At 46.5% G+C, this 21,995-nt stretch overlaps 1 protein-coding gene across 3 annotated transcripts in view; it reads left to right on the forward strand.

Moving 5' to 3' along the window:
* Positions 1–21,995, forward strand: part of DZIP1L (DAZ interacting zinc finger protein 1 like) — a 48,821-nt gene continuing 26,826 nt past the window's right edge. For 2 of the 3 annotated variants that reach the window (XM_060099634.1, XM_060099635.1), the window contains exons 1-6: positions 207–289; positions 3,069–3,147; positions 13,407–13,988; positions 16,647–16,731; positions 19,763–19,896; positions 20,573–20,734. In XM_060099634.1, the coding sequence (XP_059955617.1) occupies positions 3,133–3,147; positions 13,407–13,988; positions 16,647–16,731; positions 19,763–19,896; positions 20,573–20,734 (978 nt within the window). In that variant the 5' untranslated portion in view covers positions 207–289; positions 3,069–3,132. Of the gene's footprint in view, positions 290–3,068; positions 3,148–13,406; positions 13,989–16,646; positions 16,732–19,762; positions 19,897–20,572; positions 20,735–21,995 lie in introns of all 3 variants that reach the window. The other variant, XM_060099636.1, reaches the window with a different exon arrangement.

A 21,995-nucleotide genomic window follows, 5' to 3' on the forward strand; every position in this document is an offset into this window, starting at 1 on the left:
GCGGGAGGCATCAGAGACCCCGGGCCTCCGGCTGCTGGCGCCAGAGGTTCTCTGTGTCCCCGGTCCCGCAGGTTGGCAGCACTGGGTGGCCGGGAGGCTCTGTCACGCGCCCTCGAGAGCCCGCGCTACTCGGGGCCGAGGAAGCAGCCCAGGCCGGCGCGGCGGCGAGGATTCCGGGAACGGCCTCGGCCCGGGGCGGTGGAGCGAGTCGGGAGGCTGGGCCGGGGCGGAGGAGCGGAGCCGCCAGCTCGCGACCTCTGCCCGCTCCCCAGGCTCCGGGGACCCCCAGGTGAGCCGCGCCGCGTGGGAGAGCTATGCCAGGAATGCGGCCCGGGAGGGGCGCGGGTGGGGAGCGTCGTGCAGTCCGAGTGACCGGAGCCACGGGCCGCAGGGGGTTCAACAGCAGCGGCTCGGGCGCCCTGCGGCGTCCAGGCGGGGAGCTGCGCCTCGGGACCCGCGGCCTGCGGCCTGGCCGGCTCCAGACCGAGGTACCCGGAGGGGAGCAAGAATGACTGAACCCGTCGGACTGGCCTTCGCTGGGAGGACGGCCTCGGATTTTCAGTTTCTGAAAAAAGTAAAATGATTGGGGGCGGGGGTGGGTGGCTGCTTTGCGTTCTGTAGGAAAAGGGGGATCTTTTCGCAATGAGATGAGTTATTGATAAAAACAAACAGATTAGCATCTCTGGTTCCTCCGCCTTGCACTCCGAGGCTGGAGTGTAGCAGGAGGCAGCCACCGTATTTTCCTTTTGGGGTGGCTGCAGATAAAAGGCCGGGGGAACTTGCTGGGTACGGGGCAAGGGTCCGGAAGGCTGGTCAGAGGAGGGGTCTGGGGGGCCTGGGCAGGGGTTACCCAGGCCTGTTCCTTAAGGCCCAGGGCCTGCCTGCCCCTGCACGGTCTCTTGAAATGTGGTGTCTAACAGGACTTTGAAGAGAGGCCTGATGAGTGTGAGGTGCTCCGACCGTGGCCTCCTACACTTCCGTCCACAGACGGGGTGGCTGGTGTCTCTCCTTTGTCACAGCCCCTCACACCTGCCCCTAGAGCTGAGCCCTGGCCAGTGAGAACAGCCCCACCTAGAGAAGGCCGGTTCTCCAGTCAAGCAGCTGATAAGCGGTCTTCTGTCTGTCTCTGTCAGCACCAACGCTCTGGAGACCTCTCCCTCACGTGGGAATCTTTTTGGATACCATCCAACTTGATAAAATGGTCGCATGAAGTTACCTGCTTCAGGTTGGGAACAGAAACCTGAACTCACTTGTGCAGCATACCTGGGTTCTGCCAGGGAGCTGGAATTTGGTCCAAAGGCTTGTTGCTCAACTGACACTGACAGGAGGAGGGAAGGGGACAACTTGTGGGCTGTTCTGAACCTCCCTGTGGGCCCCTTGCAGGGAGGGCCAGTCCTGGTCAACAGGGTTAACCGCTTGCAGTGCCATCTGTCACTAGGCCTCCTACCTCTAGGGAGGATGTTGTGGGGTCTGATGTCCCAGGCTCCGAAGCTGGAGAAACTCTACCAAGAAGCAATGACTTCTCCATGGGAAAGAAAACACCAGTATGTTCTAAACCGCTATTCTTTTGTGTTCTTTTTTGCGGTACGCGGGCCTCTCACTGTTGTGGCCTCTCCCGTTGCGGAGCACAGGCTCTGGACGCGCAGGCTCAGCGGCCATGGCTCACGGACCCAGCCACTCCGCGGCATGTGGGATCTTCCCGGACCGGGGCACGAACCCGTGTCCCCTGCATCAGCAGGCGGACTCTCAACCACTGCGCCACCAGGGAAGCCCCAAAACTGCTATTCTTGTAGGTGTGAAAACTAGTGTTGGTTTTTCACAATTTTGCACCTGGGAAGATAGGTCTTATCAGTATGTAGTCGTCTCTAAAATACTTTGAAGAGACGTCAGTCAAATCTCTACCTCCCATTTTTATTTTAAAGAACATCCTTTTGTGGCAAAAACTTAAAATGGGCTTTTGACCAAACCAAGGACATCATCTCTTAAAAATATCTCCAAAGTTTCTAGGGAGGAAATGGGAGACCTGGTGTAAGGGAGAGCTGTAAGCCTGGTGGAGTGGATCTCTCTCTTGCTACTTTATGGGTAAGAAAGAGTGGAAAGGGGGACTCCTTTCTTTAGAAAACAGCAGAAACAGAAAACAAAGCAGAACAAGGTCTGTAACGGTCGTGCTTCAGGAGAGCTCCTGGGTCACTCTTGTCTCCGTTGGGGTCTCTAGTGCTCCCTTGCCTACGGTATGTGCACGACCTGTTTGCGAACTGTGCAAGGGTTTCCTTGGAAGCCAGAACAATGAGCACTAATGACACGCCTGAGCTCCTGGGACGGCACCGCTGAAGTTAGCTGGAAGTCAGGGCAGGCTTGTAAATGATTGCCTGGCAGCTGCCTTGGAAGCTTGGCTCCTCCAAGTGCTCCTCGTGGCTTGGCGGCATTCTTGGAGGAAGCAGAACAGACAGCAAGTTGGCAGCGGTGGTGGTGTAGTCTATCTGTTAATTTACGTTAAAAAAATCAGCCAGAATTTTGTTTAAAAAAATCAGCTCTTTGGTCATTTTTGTGGATGTTCTCTTTGACAGATTTATAGGTGGGCAGGTTTCAGAAGAATTGTAAAGTTTCCAGGAGTTGTTTCACTGTGGAATGGCTGCCTTGGGAGGTAGTGAGCATCTCATCACTGGGAGTGTGCAAAGCTAGGTGGTAGACAGGCTTGCTTTCTTGGCTGTGGGATTGCCCCAGGTAGAAACTGTCTCTTCAATAATGAAGTGAGTTTGGAATGCTAGCGTAAATATTCTTTTGGGTCCCACTAATTCATGACAATGGTCTAGGATTGGGAAGTTCCTGGGACCCATCAAAACATCTAGAGATGGTTAATAGTTCTAGATTTCCTAATGACGGCGAGTCATTTTATTTATTTATTTTTAATTTATTTTTTTTTTAACTGTGCCATGCGGCTTGTGGGATCTTAGTTCCCCAGTCAGGGATTGAACCCGCGCCCCCTGCAGTGGAAGCACAGTCTTAACCACTGGTCTGCCAGGGAAGTCCCACAGTGAGTCATTTTCCCCTTGTGTTTCTATTCCCAGATGTGGGAAAAGAAGTCTGCTGATAATTCAGTCTGCAGAAAGTGCGGCGTGCCTGCCCTCTGGGATGTGTGGTTTCCAGGTAACCAGCAGCATTCTCATTCGGCTTTGTCTTCTGCCCATCCCAACCAGGACCCAAGTTTTGGAGCTGAGCTGTACTTGGCTAAGTTCTGCCAGGATACAGGGAGACGTTAGGGTCTCCAGCACAGACCCTGTTGTGATTTGCTGTAAACTCTTTCAGTCCTTGCAGTTTGGTCAAGAAATCTCAGGTATTGTAATTTACAAAATGGGAAGGGATTTATGTATTATCATCATCATCATTGGGAGGTAGTTTGGCATAATTCAGAAGTTTTGGAGTCAAAACTTGATTTGGATCTTGGCTTCCTTACCTAGTAACTGAAGGACTTGGGGCAGGTCCCTTAGCTTCTCTGAGCCTCAGTTTCTACATCTATCAGATGAGGCAAATCATAGCTACATACAAGGTTGTATGATGGCTAGAAATAGAAATATTAAAGGCTGGCACAGTGCCTGGTGCACGGATACTTAATAAATGATAGCTGCTATCATCCTCATCATCTTCAAATTCCCACAGTTCAGGGTATATGCCCAGCAGTGGGATTGCTGGGTCATATGTTATCTCTATTTTTAGTTTTTTAAGGAACCTCATACTGTTCTCCATAGTGGCTGTATCAATTTACATTCCCACCAACAGTGCAAAAGGGTTCCAAAAGGGAACCCTCCACATGCTTTCTAGCATTTGTTTGTAGATTTTTTTGATGATGGCCATTCTGACCAGTGTGAGGTTATACCTCATTGTAGTTTTGATTTGCATTTCTCTAATAATTAGTGATGTTGAGCATCTTTTCATGTGCCTCTTGGCCATCTGTATGTCTTCTTTGGTGAAATGTCCATTTGGGTCTTCCACCTATTTTTTAATTGGGTTGTTGGTTTTTTTGATATTGAGCCCCATGAGCTGTTTGTATATTTTGGAGATTAATCCTTTGTCCGTTGTTTCAGTTGCAAATATTTTCTACTATTCTGAGGGTTGTCTTTTCATCTTGTTTATGATTTCCTTTGCTATTTTAAGTTTTAAGTTTAATTTGGTCCCATTATTTTCATTACTCTAGGAGATGGGTCAAAAAAGATCTTACTGTGGTTTTTGTCAGAGAGTGTATCCCATTGTTCATTGCAGCACTATTGACAATAGCCAGGACATAGAAACAACCTAAATGTCCAACGATAGATGAATGGATAAAGAAGATGTGGTACATATGTACGATTACAATGGAATATTACTCAGCCATAAAAAGGAATGAAATTGGGTCATTTGTAGAGATGTGGATGGACCTAGAGTCTGTCATACAGAGTGAAGTGAGCCAGAAAGAGAAAAACAAATATCATATATTAACACATATATATGGAATCTAGAAAGATGGTACAGATGAACTTATTTGTAGGGCAGGAATAGAGATGTAGACATAGAGAATGGACACGTGGACACGGTGGGGAAAGGGGAGGGTGGGACGAATTGGGAGATTAGGTTTGACATAAATGCACTACCATGTGTAAAATAGCTAGCTAGTGGGAACCTGCTGTATAGCACAGGGAACTCAACTCGGTGCTCTGTGATGACCTAGATGGGTGGGATGGGGGGTGGGTGAGAGGGAGGTCCAAGAGGGAGGGGATATAGGTATACATATAGCTGATTCACTTCATTGTACAGCAGAAACTATCACAACATTGTAAAGCAATTTTACTCCAATTAAAAAAAATTCCCACAGTTCTGCTCACCATTTGATGTCAGAACCCTAGGACTTCTGAGAATTGGACTCTTGGGGTTCTCGTGACAAAAATGGGTGATACTTTTGGGATTTAGTAAACACTCAGGAACGCAGATCCCTGATTCAGAATTCTGTATAACTGGGAGTGGGGCTGCCACCTTGGGTATTTACAGACTGTGCTCCGACTGTAAACGTGAGGGTTTAGGGGCTGCTCAGGAAGCCAGCTGGAACACTGCTTCTACCTCTTGACAGTCAGTGTGGGACAGTCACTGATGAGCCTGCGCCCACCCACGAGGGCTCCTGCCCTCTAAGCTTTCATTAGCGGCCTGGAGGATTAGGCTATGGACCCAGATGGTCGACAAATCAAGCATTTTACTAAGTCTAAATGGCGTGTCTCTCCAAGGAGTACAACTTAAGTGCCCCTAAGTCCATTCTTACTCTTTATCCTGGTTCTTGTTGGTGCATAGCCTCAGTTCCCCAAGACCCCAAGAATATAGAATCTTGAAGCAGATATTCTAAGATTTTGACAGTTCCATTCAGGTCAATAGCAATCTGGGCTGTGGGTAATATGCTAAGGGCTGGAATCCAACAGATGTAAATAAGCCATGGTCTCAGCCTCTGTGGAGCTCACAGCTGGGGATGTGGTGGGACAGGGGTGGGGGCAGAAAGGACACAGAAATGTCCTGTATGGCCCCTCCTTGGGGCTCCCTGTCCTAGCTCCTTCCCTGGCACTTAATGCTCTGGGGGGTAATTCGGTGTATTTTTCTGACTTTCTGGAGAACAAAATCTGGAGCCAGACCCCAACACTTAACTAGTCGTGTGATTGCGGGAAAGTCAGTTGCCCTCTTTGTTCACCTTGAAATTTCTTCATCTGTCCACTGGGTTGTTGTGGGAATCAAATGGGATAATTCATGCAACGTCTTATGAGTGTGTGTGAAGCACACAGTTCCAGAAATGTTCACTATTTTTATTAACAATGGCAGGGGGGATGTCCCTGGTGGCTCAGTGCATAAGCATCTGCCTGCCAATGCAGGGGACATGGGTTCGAGCCCTGGTCTGGGAAGATCCCACATGCTGCGGAGCAGCTAAGCCCACGCGCCACAACTACTGAGCCTGCGCTCTAGAGCCCGCAAGCCACAACTACTGAGCCCGTGCGCCACAACTAATGAAGCCCACGCACCTAGAGCCTGTGTTCCGCAACAAGAGAAGCCACCGCAATGAGAAGCCTGCACACCACAACGAGGAGTAGCCCCCGCTCGCCGCAGCTAGAGAAAGCCTGCATGCAGCAACGAAGACCCAATGCAGCCAAAAACAAACAAACAAACAAACAAAAACAATGGCAGTTACTGTTGCCTGGGTCACCATCCATCCGAAGGGCCAGTCACAGTGCCTGGCACTTAGTAGGGGCTCAGGAGCCATTTGTTGGTGGGATGGGTGAATGAATGTTGCACAGCCACCCAACACAGACCAGAGTGTGGTGAGGGCGACCAAAGGAGTGTATGCTCTCTGCTCTGGGAGCCCAGGGGAGAGGCCAGGGATTCTGCCTATGGGCCTGGGAGGTATTTATGGTGGCATTCATGTCTGAGCAAGGCCTTGAGCATGAGTCCACCTGCAGGAGAAGCAGAAGGAAGTGGCGGAGGGCCGTCTATCCCGAGAGGCCACGTGGCATAGTGGCTCAGAGCGCAGCTCTGTAACCAGGCTGTGTGGGTCGGATCCTGCTTCCTGCACCTGGGGCAAGCTTCTTCACTTCTTTGTGGCTTAGATAATAATAGTACCCCCTTGAAGGGTTGTTGTGAGGATTACATGAGTTATTCTTTATAAAGCATTTAAAAACAGTGCCTATGAATACATAGCCCATAGATATGAAAGTATGGACAGCAAGTAAATGGTCAGTGGGAGAGGCAGCTAGAAAGGTAGTTTGGAAACAGTTCATAGAGGACTTTGACTATCTTATTTTTTATTGAATTATATTTGACTTACAATATTATATTAGTTTCAGGTATAGAACATAGTGATTCATTATTTTTATACATTACAGAATGATCACCACAATAAGTCTAGTGACCGTCTGTCCCCATACAAAATTCTTACAATATTATGGACTATGTTCCTTATGCTGTACATGACATCCCAGTGACGTATTTGATAACTAAAGTCTGTACCTCTTAGTCTCCCTCACCTATCCCTCCGCTCCCTCCCGTTTGGCACTCACCAGTTGGTTCTCTGTATCTATGAGTCTGTTTCTGTTTTGTTATGTTTGTTCATTTGTTTTGTCGCTTAGATTCCACATGTCAGTGAAATCATACAGTACTTGTCTTTCTCTGAGTTATTTCACCTAGCCTAATACCCTCCATGTCCATCGATGTTGTCGCAAATGGAAAGATTTCATTCTTTTTTATGGCTGAGTAATTATCTATCTATCTATCTATATCTTCTTTATCCATTCATCTGTTGATGGACACTTAGGTTGCTTCCGTATGTTGGCTATTGTAAGTAATGCTGCAACGAACATAGGACTGCATTTATGGTTTTGAATTAGTGCTTTTGTTTGCTTCAGAAAAATACCCAGAAGTGGAATTTCTGGATTGTATGGTAGTTCTATGTTTAATTTTTTGAGGACCCTCCATACTGTTTTCCATAAAGCTGTACTAATTTACAATCCCACCAATGGTGCATGAGGGCTCACTTTTCTCCACATCCTCCAACACTTGTTATTTCTTGTCTTTTTGATAATAGCCATTCTGACAGGTGTGAGGTGATATCCCCCTGTGGTTTCGATTTGCATTTCCCTGATGATGAGTGATGTTGAGCATCTTTTCATGTTGTGCCACTCCCTTCTGGCCTGCAAAGTTCTGCTGAAAAGTCAGGTCATAGTTTTAGGGGAGTTCTCTGTACACAACTAGTTGCTTTTCTCTTGCTGCATTTAAGATTCTCTCGTTATCTTGAATTTTTGCCATTTTTAATTATAATGTGTCTTGGTATGGAACTCTTTGGGTTCATCTTGTTTGGGACTCTCTGTGCTTCCTGGACCTGGATGTCTGTTTTCTTTTCCAGGCTAGGGAAATTTTCAGCTATTATTTCTCCATTTAAGTTCTCTTCCCCTTTGTCTCTCTTCTCCTTCTGGGACTCCTATATTGTGCATGTTAGTACACTTGATCTTGTCCAAGAGGCCTCTTAAACAGTCCTCATTTTTTAAAACTATTTTTTAGTTTTCACCTTGGGTGATTTCCACTACTCTGTCTTCCAGTTCATTGATCCATTCCTGTGTATCATCTAATCTACTGTTGATTCCCTTCTAGTGTGTTTTTATTTCAGTTATTGTATTCTTCAGATCTGTTTGGTTCTTCTTTATATTTTCTAACTCTTTGTTAAACTTCTTACTGTGTTCATCCATTCTTCTTCTGAGTTTGTGGGGCATCTTTGTGATCATGACCTTGAACTCTTTATTGGGTAGATTGCTTATCTCCACTCATTTCTTTTGGAGTTTTGTCTTGTTCCTTCATTCGAAACATATTCCTCTGTCTCCTCATTTTGTCTAATTCTCTGTGTTTATTTCTATGTATTAGGCAGGTCAGTTTTGTTTCTAGATCTTGGAGAAGTGGCCTTAGGTAGGAAACGTCCTATGGAGCCTAGTACCACACTCCCCGCTGGTCCCCAGAGCGCTATGCTCCATGGGCGCCAGCCATGTGGGCTGAGTGGGCCCTTCTGGGTGGCTGGGCTGGCTGCTGTGAGTGTGCTGGTAGGCGTGGCTGGCCCTGCCTCATGTGGTGGCTGCCAGCCCCCTGGTCATCGGGGTTGAGTCCCGGGGCAGCTGGCTGTGGGGGCCAGAGGGGCCCAGGGCTGGTGCCAGCTCTCCCATATGCAAGCCTTGCTGGCCTTCAAAGCCAGGTGTTCTGGGAACTCATCTTCACAGTGCAGGACCTCTGGGCTGGGGAGCCCTGAGGTGGGGCTCAGACCCCTCCCTCCTTGGGGAGAACCTCTGCAGTTGTAATTATCCTCTGGTTTGTGGGTCGCTCACCGAGGGGTGTGGGTCTTGACTAGTTTGCGTCCCCACGCCCTTTACCCATCTTGTGGTTCCTTCTTTATATCTTTAGTTGGGGAAAACCTTTTTTGCTAGTCTCCAGGTCATTCTTATAGATAGCCAGTCTTTAATAGTTGTAATTTTAGTGTGTCTGTGGGAGGAGGTGAGCTAGGGTCTTCCTACTTCACCATGTTGGCCATACTTGCTTGAATATCTACTTAGTGAATTTGGAATTAGCCCACGAGGAACACAGAACATCACTTCCCATATGGCTGAAGCTCAGTGGTGGCTGCCCCTTGTAAACAGGGCACACACTTCCCATTTTGCCACAGTCCTTTTTTTAAAAATTAAATTAAATTAAATTAATTTATTTTTAATTTTTAAAATTTATTTTATTTTATTTTTTTGATTACTGATTCAGTGTTTTTACCTGTTATAGGTCTAGTGAGATTTTCTGTTTCTTCAGTCAATTTAGGTAATTTGTGTGTTTCTAGGAATTTGTCCGTTTCACCTAGGTTATCCAACTTTAGAACCCAAAGAAGGATTCCAGGTTTTTTTTTTTTTTGGTTGTTGTTTGTTTGTTATATTTATTTTTGGCTGTGTTGGGTCTTCGTTTCTGTGCGAGGGCTTTCTCCAGCTGCAGCGAGCGGGGGCCCCTCTTCATCGCGGTGTGCGGGCCTCTCGCTGTCGCGGCCTCTCCCGTTGCGGAGCACAGGCTCCAGACGCGCAGGCTCAGTAGTTGTGGCTCACGGGCTTAGTTGCTCTGCGGCATGTGGGATCCTCCCAGACCAGGGCTCGAACCCGTGTCCCCTGCACTGGCAGGCGGATTCTCAACCACTGCGCCACCAGGGAAGCCCTGCCACAGTCCTTAATGCTCCCTATGCCAACACTCCCTGCTGCAGTGGTTCTGAAGCAGTTAGTCTGGAGATCTGCATTTCTAACGAGTGTCCAGTTGAGGCTGATGCTGCTGCTCAGTGACTACACTTTGAGAACCACTGCCCACGTGTATCTCGGACACTAAGATAAGGAATCAGTTGCCACTTATCATCAAGCTTGTATTTGGTTTCTCTTACACCTGGCATGTTTCCTACATTTAGTAGTACCTTCCTGGTCCTGGTGGAATTTAGATTTGCAATTTCTGGTATAATCAGTATTGGAAGGCTAAGTCTAAAGGTCCCAAGAGACAGGCCTGTGAGAAGGAGATGTGGGAGTGGCTGAGGCTCAGCCTATAGCAGGCCTATGGTAGCTGAAGCCATGGTTACGTGTGAGCTCATCCTCAGGGAGGGTGTGCAGGGAGAGATGGGTGACGGGTGAACAGCAGACTGTCACAGGGGCACTGGCACGCCCTGCCTTAAAGGAAGGGTGCAAGGATAGTAGGCTCTTCCTTGTTCAAGGAAGAGGCTGGAAGGGGCATTCGAAGAGGTGGGAGGAGAGCTGAGAGAGTGGCTGGTGGAACATTCTTGGCCTTACTATGAGAGAGGGGACTGTGGGCAAACATCTGAGGCCAAAGCTTAAATATTAAATAGTTAAACAGCGAGTTCTCAGGTGAGCTCCTGGTCTGTGGGAGGACAGGAAGCAGGTGTCCTGTTACCCTGGCCCACAGCACACCTGGTAACATGCTGTTGCTCCAAAGCACAGCTTGTTGTGGCAATTGTCTCTGAGGCTCCGGTGACAGTTAGAGCTTGCAGCCGAGCATGGTGAGTGTCATGTCACCTGCCTCCTTTCTTAAAAATAATGCGACATAGTAAGAGGAGTGTGCTGGTCTTCTCATGGCCGTGATGGGGATGCTCGTGGCTGGATGGTTTTGTTTCTGGAGTATGTGTTGGGGAGGAGTATCTGAGAAAGGGAAACATGGGAGCTGAAACGGAAAAGGTGGGTTCGTGGCATCCTGTGGCAGCTTCAAGACCAGGCTAAGGGGTTTGCACTTGGTACTGGGGCAGCAAGGAGCCATGCTAAGCTGCCGAGGAGGGGGCTGGGGGGCAGGTGTGTGATTAATGCATGTTGGTGGCCCCAGTGCCTGACACTGGGCCTGGTCAAGCTAGGCATGTTCTAAAGGAGTGGGGGAGGGGGTGAGTGAATGAATGAATGAGTTCGATGGGAAAGGTTTGATGATCTGATCCAAGCAAAGTTTTAGGACAAATAGCCTCAAGAATCGATGTTGGATGGTTCAAAGTCCATAAGCTTTGGAGCCCGATGCACCTCCAGCGGTACTTCAACTCTGGCTTCCCTACCTGGGGAAGACACTTAACCTTTCCAGACATCAGTTTCCTTGTTTGTAAAGTGAGGGTAGTTCTACCTGTTGGTAGGTTTGCATTTAGAGTGTGTGTCTGGCTTGGAGGCTGGCACTCCCTGCACTGTGGCCGGTTTTCTTACCAAGCGCCCTCCCCTTGCCTCTCCTTCAGTCCCCCGAGTACCCCAGGGCAGGTGGGGGCAGGCTTATCACCTCCCACTACTACCTTTCCCAGATGAAGACGGGCTCAGGGCGCTCAGGGGCCTTTCCTGGAGGCCTTCCCCTCTTTGCAAACCGAGCCTGACTGTTTCTTCGAGGCGTTTCAGCTTCCTGAGGTCAATGACCTTTTTCTTCTCTGACTTTCTGCTGTACTTGAAAGTGTAAATCACATGATCTAGAAAGAACTTGATTGAATAGGGTCACATGTATTTCCTGTTCAGTCAGATTCTAAGTTCTTTAAGGGCAGAAATTGTATATTTTTCTTTAAGAAATTATAAAAGTAATAGACGATGACGCAAAGAACTGAATAGTATAGAGAGGTGGTGAGTGGAAAATAAAAGTCCTCTGGGCTTCCCTGGTGGCGCAGTGGTTGAGAGTCCGCCTGCCGATGCAGGAGACACGAGTTCGTACCCCGGTCTGGGAAGATCCCACATACCTCGGAGCAGCTGGGCCCGTGAGCCATGGCCGCTGAGCCTGTGCGTCCGAAGCCTGTGCTCTGCAACGGGGGAGTCCACAACAGGGAGAGGCCCGCGTACCACAAAAAAAAAAAAAAAAAAAAAAAAAAAAAAGTCCTCTAACCTCCGTTCCCACTTCCCAGATATAACCATTGCTAACAGCTTGTTTATTTTCTAGAAATAGTCTATGCTTATTAAAGAATATAGATAATGAACCATATTTAGGAATAATAAATAACAAATATGAATCAGTCATATATGTGTATGTGTTATATATATATCATTATCATCATTGGTCTATATAAGACCTATCTGTCTGTCTATCTGTCTATCCATCTCCTACCCATGCACCATCTGTCTATTTTATTTATTTATTTTATTCATTTATTTATCGCCATTTCACATTCCCATTTCCCTCCTACCTCATGGGTAACATTCTAATGTGAGATATATATATTTATGCACATGTGTATATATAATACATATACACATACATACGTGAGATATACATATCTCCTTTATTTTTGCTAATTATTATTAAATGTCATATTAATATATTATTTAAACAGAAATGGATATATATGTATATGTATATATATAGTCATTATTCCATATCAATCAGTACATAAAAAACTGCCTTATTCTTATCAATAGCTGCATAGTATTTCATCGTGTAGAGATACCATTCATATCCCCACTGTACTTTGTACTTTGCTTTCTTGTAATTCTCTTGTAATTTGCTATTACAAATAATACTACAAAGACAATTTTTGTACAAGCACCTTTGCACACACGTATGAGTTTATCTGTAGAACAGATTGTAATTCTTAATACTGGAATGTTCATTTTAAATTCCGGTTGCTATTGTCAAGTTCCTCCCCAAAGAGGGCAATTTCTTTGTCTGACAAGAGAGTGGTGAATAGAATCTGAGTCATTTAACAACAAACTGGAACTGTTTTCTAAACCATGAGGTTTGAAACAGACCATCGTGGACTGAGCACAATCTCTGTGCAGACACGGCTGCTCTCTTGAGCGCCACCCCGTGGCCGGGGCGGACATCATTTCGCTCACATCCCCCCAGAGAGAACATAGTCATACCGATCACACCTTACAGCTGGGGGAACTGGGAACTGCAGCGCACCCCTCCGTTAAATGTTGCAATTACAGAAGGAGAGCCCCTTACTGTCCACCATTAAGTGACTGCCTCCCGTGGCAAGTTATTAGACTTCATCCCGAGGTCAATGTAGGGTTGCAGAAAGACCTGCTTATACATTGGACAGCTCCCTCCTGACCAAGCCCTCCGGCAGGCACTCTTACAGTGGACTTGGGCACGGCGGGGGGTTCACTGAGGACCTGCCAAGTGCCAGGCACTGGCCTGGGTGTTTCGCCTGCCTCATTCCTAACCGCGAGCCTGAAGAGGAGGCCCCGTGATCCCCAACACACACGGAGGCTTAAAGATGTAAAGGATCTTGCTCAAGGCTGAGGATCTGAATCCACATTTGTGTGTTATAAAGCCCACACCCTTGCTCTGGCTGTGTCAGTGCACACCATGCACACTACAGGCTCCTGCTGGCCAGCGCGGTACATGGAGCCACACACACCAAGCCTAACTTCAACCCTCCTCTCATTTTCCAGGCCCTCTCTCAGCTCCTGTGCCTGCTGCCGTGGTCTTGGTGGCGCCCTTCCCCAGTGGTCAGCCCAGGGCTCCCCCCGTCCATGCAGTCCCACGCTACCACCGCCCAGGGCCTCAGCGACCCCCTCTTTGCGGCCTACACTCTCCCCACCTTCAAGTTCCAACCTCGCCGTGAGAGGATGGACTGGAGGCGCATTAGTGCCCTGGACGTGGACCGCGTGGCACGGGAGCTGGACGTGGCCACCCTGCAGGAGAACATCGTCAGCGTCACCTTCTGCAACCTGGACCGGGAGGTGTGCGGCCGCTGCGGGCAGCCCGTGGACCCGGCGCTGCTCAAGGTGCTGCGGCTGGCGCAGCTCAGCATCGAGTACCTGCTGCACTGCCAGGACTGCCTGAGCACCAGCGTGGCCCAGCTGGAGGCGCGGCTGCAGGCCAGCCTGGGCCAGCAGGAGCGCGGCCAGCAGGAGCTGGGCCGCCAGGCCGACGAGCTCAGGGGCGTGCGGGAGGAGAGCCGCCGGCGGCGCAAGATGATCAGCGCCCTGCAGCAGCTGCTCCTGCAGATGGGCGCCCACAGCTACCATGCGGTGAGCATCTCTGCGGGCGGGGCCGCCGGGAGGGCTGTGGGCCCGGCCACTGGCCACCCAGGCGGCACCACTGCCTGGCCCCTGAGGCTGCTGGGGCTGGGAGCAGATTTCAGAGATGCCGCTGGTGGCCAGAGAGCCCCAGGGTGTCTCATCGAGTCTATGGCATGTGTGTGTGTGTGTGTGTGTGTGTATGGAGATTGTACATGTGTGGCAGGTATGTGTATGAGTTCATGTCTCATGTGCATGTGTGAATGTATGCAGGGTGTGTGTGTGTGTGTGTTTATGGATGGTGTCTAAGATGTGTCTGTGATTGTTTGGAGGGTACATCTGTGAGTGGTATGTGTAGATATGTATGTAGAGTGTGTGGTGTGTAACGTGCTTGCATGTGAAGTGTGCACGTAAAGATATATTTATGGTGTGTGTGTGTGAATGAATGAAGGATTGTATGTGTGTAAGGGTGTGTGTATTCATGGAGGGCGTGAGTGCGTATATATGAAGGCTGTGTGCGTGTGTACAGAGTGTGATGTGTAAGGGGTGTGTAAGAGGTGTGTGACAGCGGACTGGTAGAGCCAGGCCTGTTCTGGAAAAGTGACTCTATTAGTCAGCCAAGTGACAGTTCATTCTCCAGAGTGGCATTTGAGCATTTGCGTTTCTTTCTATGGAAAGAGTGGATCGGGGACAGTTGCCCTTTAATAGCTTGTCAGGTGCCCGGCCCTCTGCCAGGCTCTGAGGATGAAGACACAAATCATGCTGGTTCAGGTTTAACAGAAATTCATAGTTTGGGGTGGGTGGACAGAAGGAATCATTAGGACATGATATTAGTGGATTGAATGGTAATTGACATAATTAATATAATGTTAATTATGATAAAAGGGTCAGAACCTTTCCAGTAGTACATGACAAAACAGCAGGCTAACCTGGCTTAGGCCAATAAGGAATTTATTGGTTAATTTAACTGAAAATTCCAGGGTGGACTTTATGGTGGGACTTAGGTGATGGCACCAGAATCTAGTTTCTCTCTCTGCAGCTCTTGGCAATTCTTTGTCAGTGTGGATTCCGTTCTCAGAAACACTCTCGCCGTGTGGCAGCGAGTTGGGCCACTGCAATGCCAGCATCTTATTTTCCCAGGTTCAAAGCTGGCATGGTAGAGGGACTAGTCTGGTGTCTGGTTTGTGAGTGTGCTGCTTGGGGTGGAAAAGGGGAAGCAGGGAAGGGTGGGTTGAGGGGATGGGCTTATAATTTGGAATAAGATGCCTTGTGACATATTCCCTGCCCCCCCAGCTGATATTCCTTCAAACAACTAGAAATTCATGTGTCACTTTAGAACTCAGGCGTGGGCAGAGTCCGTCAACCCAGACTGTATCCATCTGGGTTAGGTTTGGCTGTGGGTGACAGGAAACCTCAAATTATAATTGTTTAAACCAGATAGAAGTTTATTTCTCTCTCTTATGAACAAAGTTTAGAGGCAAACAATCCAGGGGTGGCATGTAATCGCGGACCCAGTTCTGGATGTGTTTCTCTCCAGCCTCATTGTGTGACTTCTGCCTCCTGGTCCAATATGGCTGCCTGAGTTCCACCTCTCAGGTGCACATTCCATTCAGCAGGAGGAGGGAGGGTGAGGAGTATCATGGCTCTTTCTTTAATGACACCTCCCAAAAGTGGTTGCATATACCACTTCTGTTTCCATGCCATTGGCCAGAATTTAGTCACATGGCCACACCTGGTTGTAAGGGAGGAGGTGACATATATTCTCATTAGCCTCACAGCTAAAAATCAAGGTTTCTATTGCTAAAGTAAAAGGGAAAACTGGTACTAGGGGACGATTGGCAATTTCTGTCACATGTGCCTTTGTGTAAAGACAGCAAATAATCTGCCCTCTTACTCTGATTGACTAGCAATGGCAGCCTGCAAAGCCGTGTTGGAAGAATTTTGAAGTTTTACAGTGAAAAAATGATATGCTAGATTGGCATTGTCTGAAATGCTTGAGGAGAGTGAAGTGGAATTTCAGATGCTATATTTACTACCCTTTGCTCCAGTGGTTCTCAACTCTGGGTGAGACTTGGACATTGGTGTTTTTTGAAAAAAAACCTTTTTATTGTGGAAAATTTCAAACATATACGAAAGTAGAGAGAATAATATAATGAACCTTCATCTGCACACTCTCCAGCCCAATAGTTATCGACTCATGGCCAATGTTGTCGCATTTGTTCCTCTACCCAATTTCCCCCACCCCTGTATTATTTTGAACTGTATCAGTCATATGAGTTTATCTGTAAATATTTCACTATGTAGCTCTAAAAGGCAAGGACTCCCATCCCACTTTTAAACATAAACGTAATACCATCATCATGCCCTGAAAAACCATCAAAAATTCCTTAGTATCATCTAAGGATGATACTAATCATTGTTCCTAGCTCCCCATGGCACTGGTAGTGTTTTAAAATTCAGAAAAAGAAAAAAATATATATATATTGGGGGGGGGGATAAAATATATAGTATATATATTTTGGGTTCAGTCACTGCCTTACTCAGTAAATCAAACTCTTTATTTGTGAAGCAGCCCAGGGGGCCCAAGGAATGAGAGTTTTGATAGAGGGAGAATCCCTGGCTGACTCAGGTGAGCTAATCCTGCACTTCCCACTGCTTCCCTCTGTGTAGTGCCACCTGTGTGACAAGACCTTCATGAACGCCACCTTTCTCCGGGGCCACATCCAGCGCAGACATACGGGCGTGGTGGAAGGTGGTGAGTCCAGGTGGCCCTCCTGGGACTGTGCAGGGCCTGGGCTTGTGTTCAGTGGGTGAGGGGCACGTACCCCACCAAAGCTGCCCTCAGAACCTCATCATCCAGTTGAGGATGGGGGGATCCCACGTGGGGCGGGGAGGGTTTCTGACCACGTGTTTAGAGAAAAAGTGCTGGGAGTCAGACAGGTAGGTTCTAGTCTTAGCTTTGTCCCCTTCTGTTATGTGACCATGGTCAGTATTTCCTCCTCTGTGTCCTTCACTGTGAATGGGACAGTCAGACAGAGTGACTTTGAAGGGCCCTTACCTCCCAGCCTTCTGGAATTTGCTGTTCTCTGGTGCTGACTGTGAATAAGCTTAACTGGGCTTAATGAGCAGTCAGACCAATTCTTTGACTTTTTTAATGTCATGAGCTTATTATGACTTAATCACTGTAATTTGCATACTTTATATCTGTTTTTTGAGGTTCAATAAGAAATAGCTGTTAAAACGTAACATAAATATAGATATGAAAATATAATGTGATAAAATGTAATATAAATTAAATATAAAAATCCCATTGAATAAAATATTTTCCCCTTTATTTTAATTTCTTTTTCAAAGAACAGAGTTTTAAAACAGCACAATTCACCTAGTTACTATGCATTTATTATATATCTGATTCTTCTTGGCTCTGCATTGGAGGCTGCTAAAGAAAAACAGATTTTCCACTTATCAAATATTTTTTTCTGATAAAGATATATATCTTTGGAGAGATATTTGTACACATATTCATAGCAGCATTGTTCATAGTAGCTAAGATGTAGAAGAACCCAAATGTCCATTGACAGATGAATGGATAAGCAAAGTGTGGTATATAGATACAAAGAAATACTATTCAGCCTTAAAAAGAAAGGTAATTCTGCAATATGCTGCAACAGGGTATTATGCTAAGTGAACTAAGCCAGTCACAGAAGGACAAATACTATATGATTTTACTTAAATGAGGTACCTAGAATAGTCAAATTCATAGAAACAGAAAGTAGAATGGTGGTTGCCAGGGGCTAGAGGAAGGGGGAATGGGGAATTAGTGTTTAGTGAGAATAGAGTTTCTGTTTTACAAGATGAAAAGCATTCTGAAGATGGATGGTGCTGATGGTGGCACAACATTATGAATGTATGTAATACCACCAAACTATACGTTTAAGAATGGCTAAGGCGGTAAATTTTGTGTTATGTATATTTCATCACAATAAAGAAATTGGAAAAAATATGCCTTTGATCTAGAAAATTTAAATACAGAAAGGTAGAAAAGAGAAAATAAAAACTGTGGACAATTTCACCTGCAGTTAATATGTTGGTATGTTCGCAGTCATTATTTTTCTTTATACAAATATAGTCATATAGGATGCAGTTTTGACACTGGTTATTTTCAATTAATATATCACATTTTCCAAAGTCAGTAAATCATCTTTGAAAATATGATTTTTTTTTTTTTTTTTTTTTTTTGCGGTATGCGGGCCTCTCACCGTTGTGGCCTCTCCTGCCGCGGAGCACAGGCTCCAGACGCGCAGGCTCAGCGGCCATGGCTCACGGGCCCAGCCGCTCCGCGGCATGTGGGATCTTCCCGGACCGGGGCACGAACCCGTGTCCCCTGCATCGGCAGGCGGACTCTCAACAACTGTGCCACCAGGGAAGCCCGAAAACATGATTTTTAATGGCTAAATAGTATTTCATTGTGTGGCGATCATAATATATTTCACAACTGAATTATTTCTCAATTTATATGGGCTACTAAAAATTTTTCCTGTTATAAATCACATGATGATAACATTCTTGTACATAAATCGTTGTGCATATTCCTTATGTCCTTAATGTAAAGTGCTGTAAGGAGAGGGAAAATATGTTCTTAAGGCAACTTTTGCTACATTAATGTTCACTAACTTATTGTCAGGCTGCTGGCTTCTCAGATAACTCAGCCCTCCCATTCCAGACTCACCTCAGATCACTTAATTAACCCAAATTAATTTACACTGCATCTAAAAGTTGCTTGTTTCTAAAAAGTCCCATCTGAGAAAAGCCATATATTTCTTTTCAAAGTAAAGCTTAAAGTTTCAATAACAGTACTATCTAATAGTCTCTAAATGTACCTTAAAAAGTAACAAATGTTGGGCTTCCCTGGTGGCACAGTGGTTGAGAATCTGCCTGCTAATACAGGGGACACGGGTTCAAGCCCTGATCTGGGAGGATTCCCCCATGCTGCGGAGCAACTAGGCCCGTGAGCCACAACTACTGAGCCTGCGCGTCTGGAGCCTGTGCTCCGCAACAAGAGAGGCCACGACAGAGGCCCGCGCACTGTGATGAAGAGTGGCCCCTGCTTGCCACAACTAGAGAAAGCCCTCGCACACAGCCAAAAAAAAAAAAAAAAGTAACAAATGTTCAAGTACAATTGGTGTCTTTTTCATTAACCTTTAACTCTTACTTTATCATTATGTGATTTAGTTAGAGTATTCTGTAATTCAAGGTTTCTTCGTAATGCATGCTGCCTTTTTTTCGCTGGAAGTTTAAAACTACACATTTAAACTACGCTATATTCTGAGAAGAGTGAACTTAAAGCTACAATTATTATCACTATTTTAAATTCCCCTCTGATTGCTCTCAGGATACGTAGATATGTTCTTTGTATTAATAATCAGAGTGTACACACTATTTGGTATTCTGCTTCTGTTACTCTGCTGATTTCGCATTCACATTGCCATGTGTTAGGACTGTCAAAATAGTTATTTTAACTGACAACAGTGGTTCACATGGACTGAGCTGTCCTGCCAGGCACTACGCTAAGCCCTTTGCATTATCACATTTCGTCCTCACAATAACTCTCTGCGTTAGGTGCTATTACTATGTCCATTTTCCAGTTTGGAGAAACAGAGGGTCAGGGAGGTTCTGTCATTTGCCCAAAGTCAGTGTACAATGTAAGTGGCAAAGCTGAACCCAGACTGAGGTGTGACGGTATACATTCCACTGACTTCGACTTACGCCATCACCCTCTCTTCAAGTGGACCCCACGGGAAAGCAGAAGAAGCAGGAGCAGCCAGTGGAGGAGGTGTTGGAAGAGCTGTGGGCCAAGCTGAAGTGGACCCAAGGGGAGCTGGAAGCGCAGAGGGCAGCGGAGAGGCAGCGGCAGCTTCAGGTGGGTGTGGAGAGGAGAGGGCAGGGGGCTTGGTCACGGACTAGCTGAGAGACCCATGATGCACTCGCATCCCACAGGAACAAAATTCTGGCTGTTTCCTAGAGCCGGAGACAGAGCTAGGATGGCGTCTTCCTGGATGTGCTAAACGATTTTAGGTAGTTTGGCAAGGAAAATTCAATTACTTGGTCAGACCTGTATGGCCAAAAGAGAGCTGCAGCTTCTTGCATTAGCACCCTCTGAGAGCATTTGAACCTGAATCTTAACTTCTTACAATATAATGTTAGCTTTCTGAGGACAAAGACTGGATAAGCTCCCAAAGGCAGCCCAGAGGAGGTACTCAGTAAATATTTGTAAATGAAAATGCACAAACTTACCTCATTCCTTCCGGCATTTATTCATTCATCACTCCTTCCCTCAGCATACATTTACTGAGCACCAACTATGCCAGGCATTGTGAGGAATATAAAGAGAGAAAAGACATGATCCCCATCCTCAAGGGCCTTTACGGTTCAGATAAGACTAATCCCACTCCCAGTCCCAACAGTGGGGACTGGGGGATGAATGTTCTTTGGGTCTCCATAGTGGCTTGCACGGACAAGGAGCCCTAGCAGTTTCTCGGTAAATATTAGTCATATTGTGGAATTAATGATTCTCTTGTTCTTGCTTTTCTTTGTAGGAAGCAGAGATCACTCGCCAGAGGGAAGCAGAAGCTAAGAAAGAATTTGATGAATGGAAAGAAAAAGAGCGGGCCAAGCTATACGGGGAAATAGACAAGCTCAAAAAATTATTTTGGGATGAATTTAAAAGTGTTGCCAACCAGAACTCTACGCTAGAAGAGGTACCCAAGCTAAAAGGCTTCTCAGAGTTCTTTAGTTGAAAACCTGCTTATTTGTTCTCAAAATTCATTTCGTTGTTTGTACTAGTTCTCTGTCATCTGCCATTGGGGGTGGGTAATACACTGTGAGCCCAGATACTAGAGGCCAGTGCCCAGGATTGAATCCCTGCTTGCTCCATCACATACTGGCTGTGTGATTTTAGGCGAGTTACCTAACCTTCCTGTGCCTCAGTTTCTTTTCTGTAGGATACGTTTCTGAAAGGGTTAAATTAACACATAGACAGCACTTAACATTATCTGGCATATAGTAAGAGCTCCTGAGATATTATCCTTATTTTCTCAAAGGGCTTTCATCACTGGACAAGAAATGAGGCAAAATGTAAATGTAAATGAATGCATTTTTCTTCTAACAAGTACTTGCTGGCTACAGGCCAGGCTCTCTGTTGGGTCTGTGGGGGTCACACATAATAACTAACATTTACTGAAACTTTTCTAGCCCCCGTGCAGAGTACTTTGTATACACTAACTTTTAATCCTTGTAACAACCAAACAACTATAAGATTCTAAAGGTAGGTGTGTCATTAGTTTATTAATTTCTTTTTGGAAGTTCTTTTTTTAGGGAATTCCCTGGCAGTCCAGTGGTTAGGGCTCCGCACTTTCACCGCAGGGATCCCTGGTCAGGGAACGAAGATCCCACGTGCTGCACAGTGTGGCCAAAAAGTAAAAAAATATAATAATAAATTTCTTTTTTTTTTTAAAGCTATTATCATTCCTCCTTTACAGGCGAAGACACTGAGGTCACATAACTTGCCTAAGGTCACACAGCTGTTAAGAGGTAGAGCTGGGATTTGAACCCAGCTCCTTAAACTTCAAAGCCTCTGCTCTTCTACTGGATATATTATTACGTTTATTCAAGAAAACCTTATTGGGCTTCCCTGGTGGCGCAGTGGTTGAGAGTCTGCCTGCCGATGCAGGGGACACGGGTTCGTGCCCCGGTCCAGGAAGATCCCACATGCCGCGGAGCGGCTGGGCCCATGAGCCATGGCTGCTGAGCCTGCGCGTCCGGAGCCTGTGCTCTGCAACGGGAGAGGCCCGCATACCGCAAAAAAAAAAAAAAAAAAAAAAAAAAGAAAACCTTATTAAAGTTATCTGTGGACTGTATCTTCCCATATAAACCTGTATAACTAAAACTGTGTCAGGGACAATGTTTGAGGAGAACTATTTTCAGGATGTATTTAGCTCTTATTGGTCCTCTGAACATCAA

Source organism: Mesoplodon densirostris, chromosome 5, assembly GCF_025265405.1.
Source record: "Mesoplodon densirostris isolate mMesDen1 chromosome 5, mMesDen1 primary haplotype, whole genome shotgun sequence".
NCBI classification, from domain to species: domain Eukaryota; kingdom Metazoa; phylum Chordata; class Mammalia; order Artiodactyla; family Ziphiidae; genus Mesoplodon; species Mesoplodon densirostris.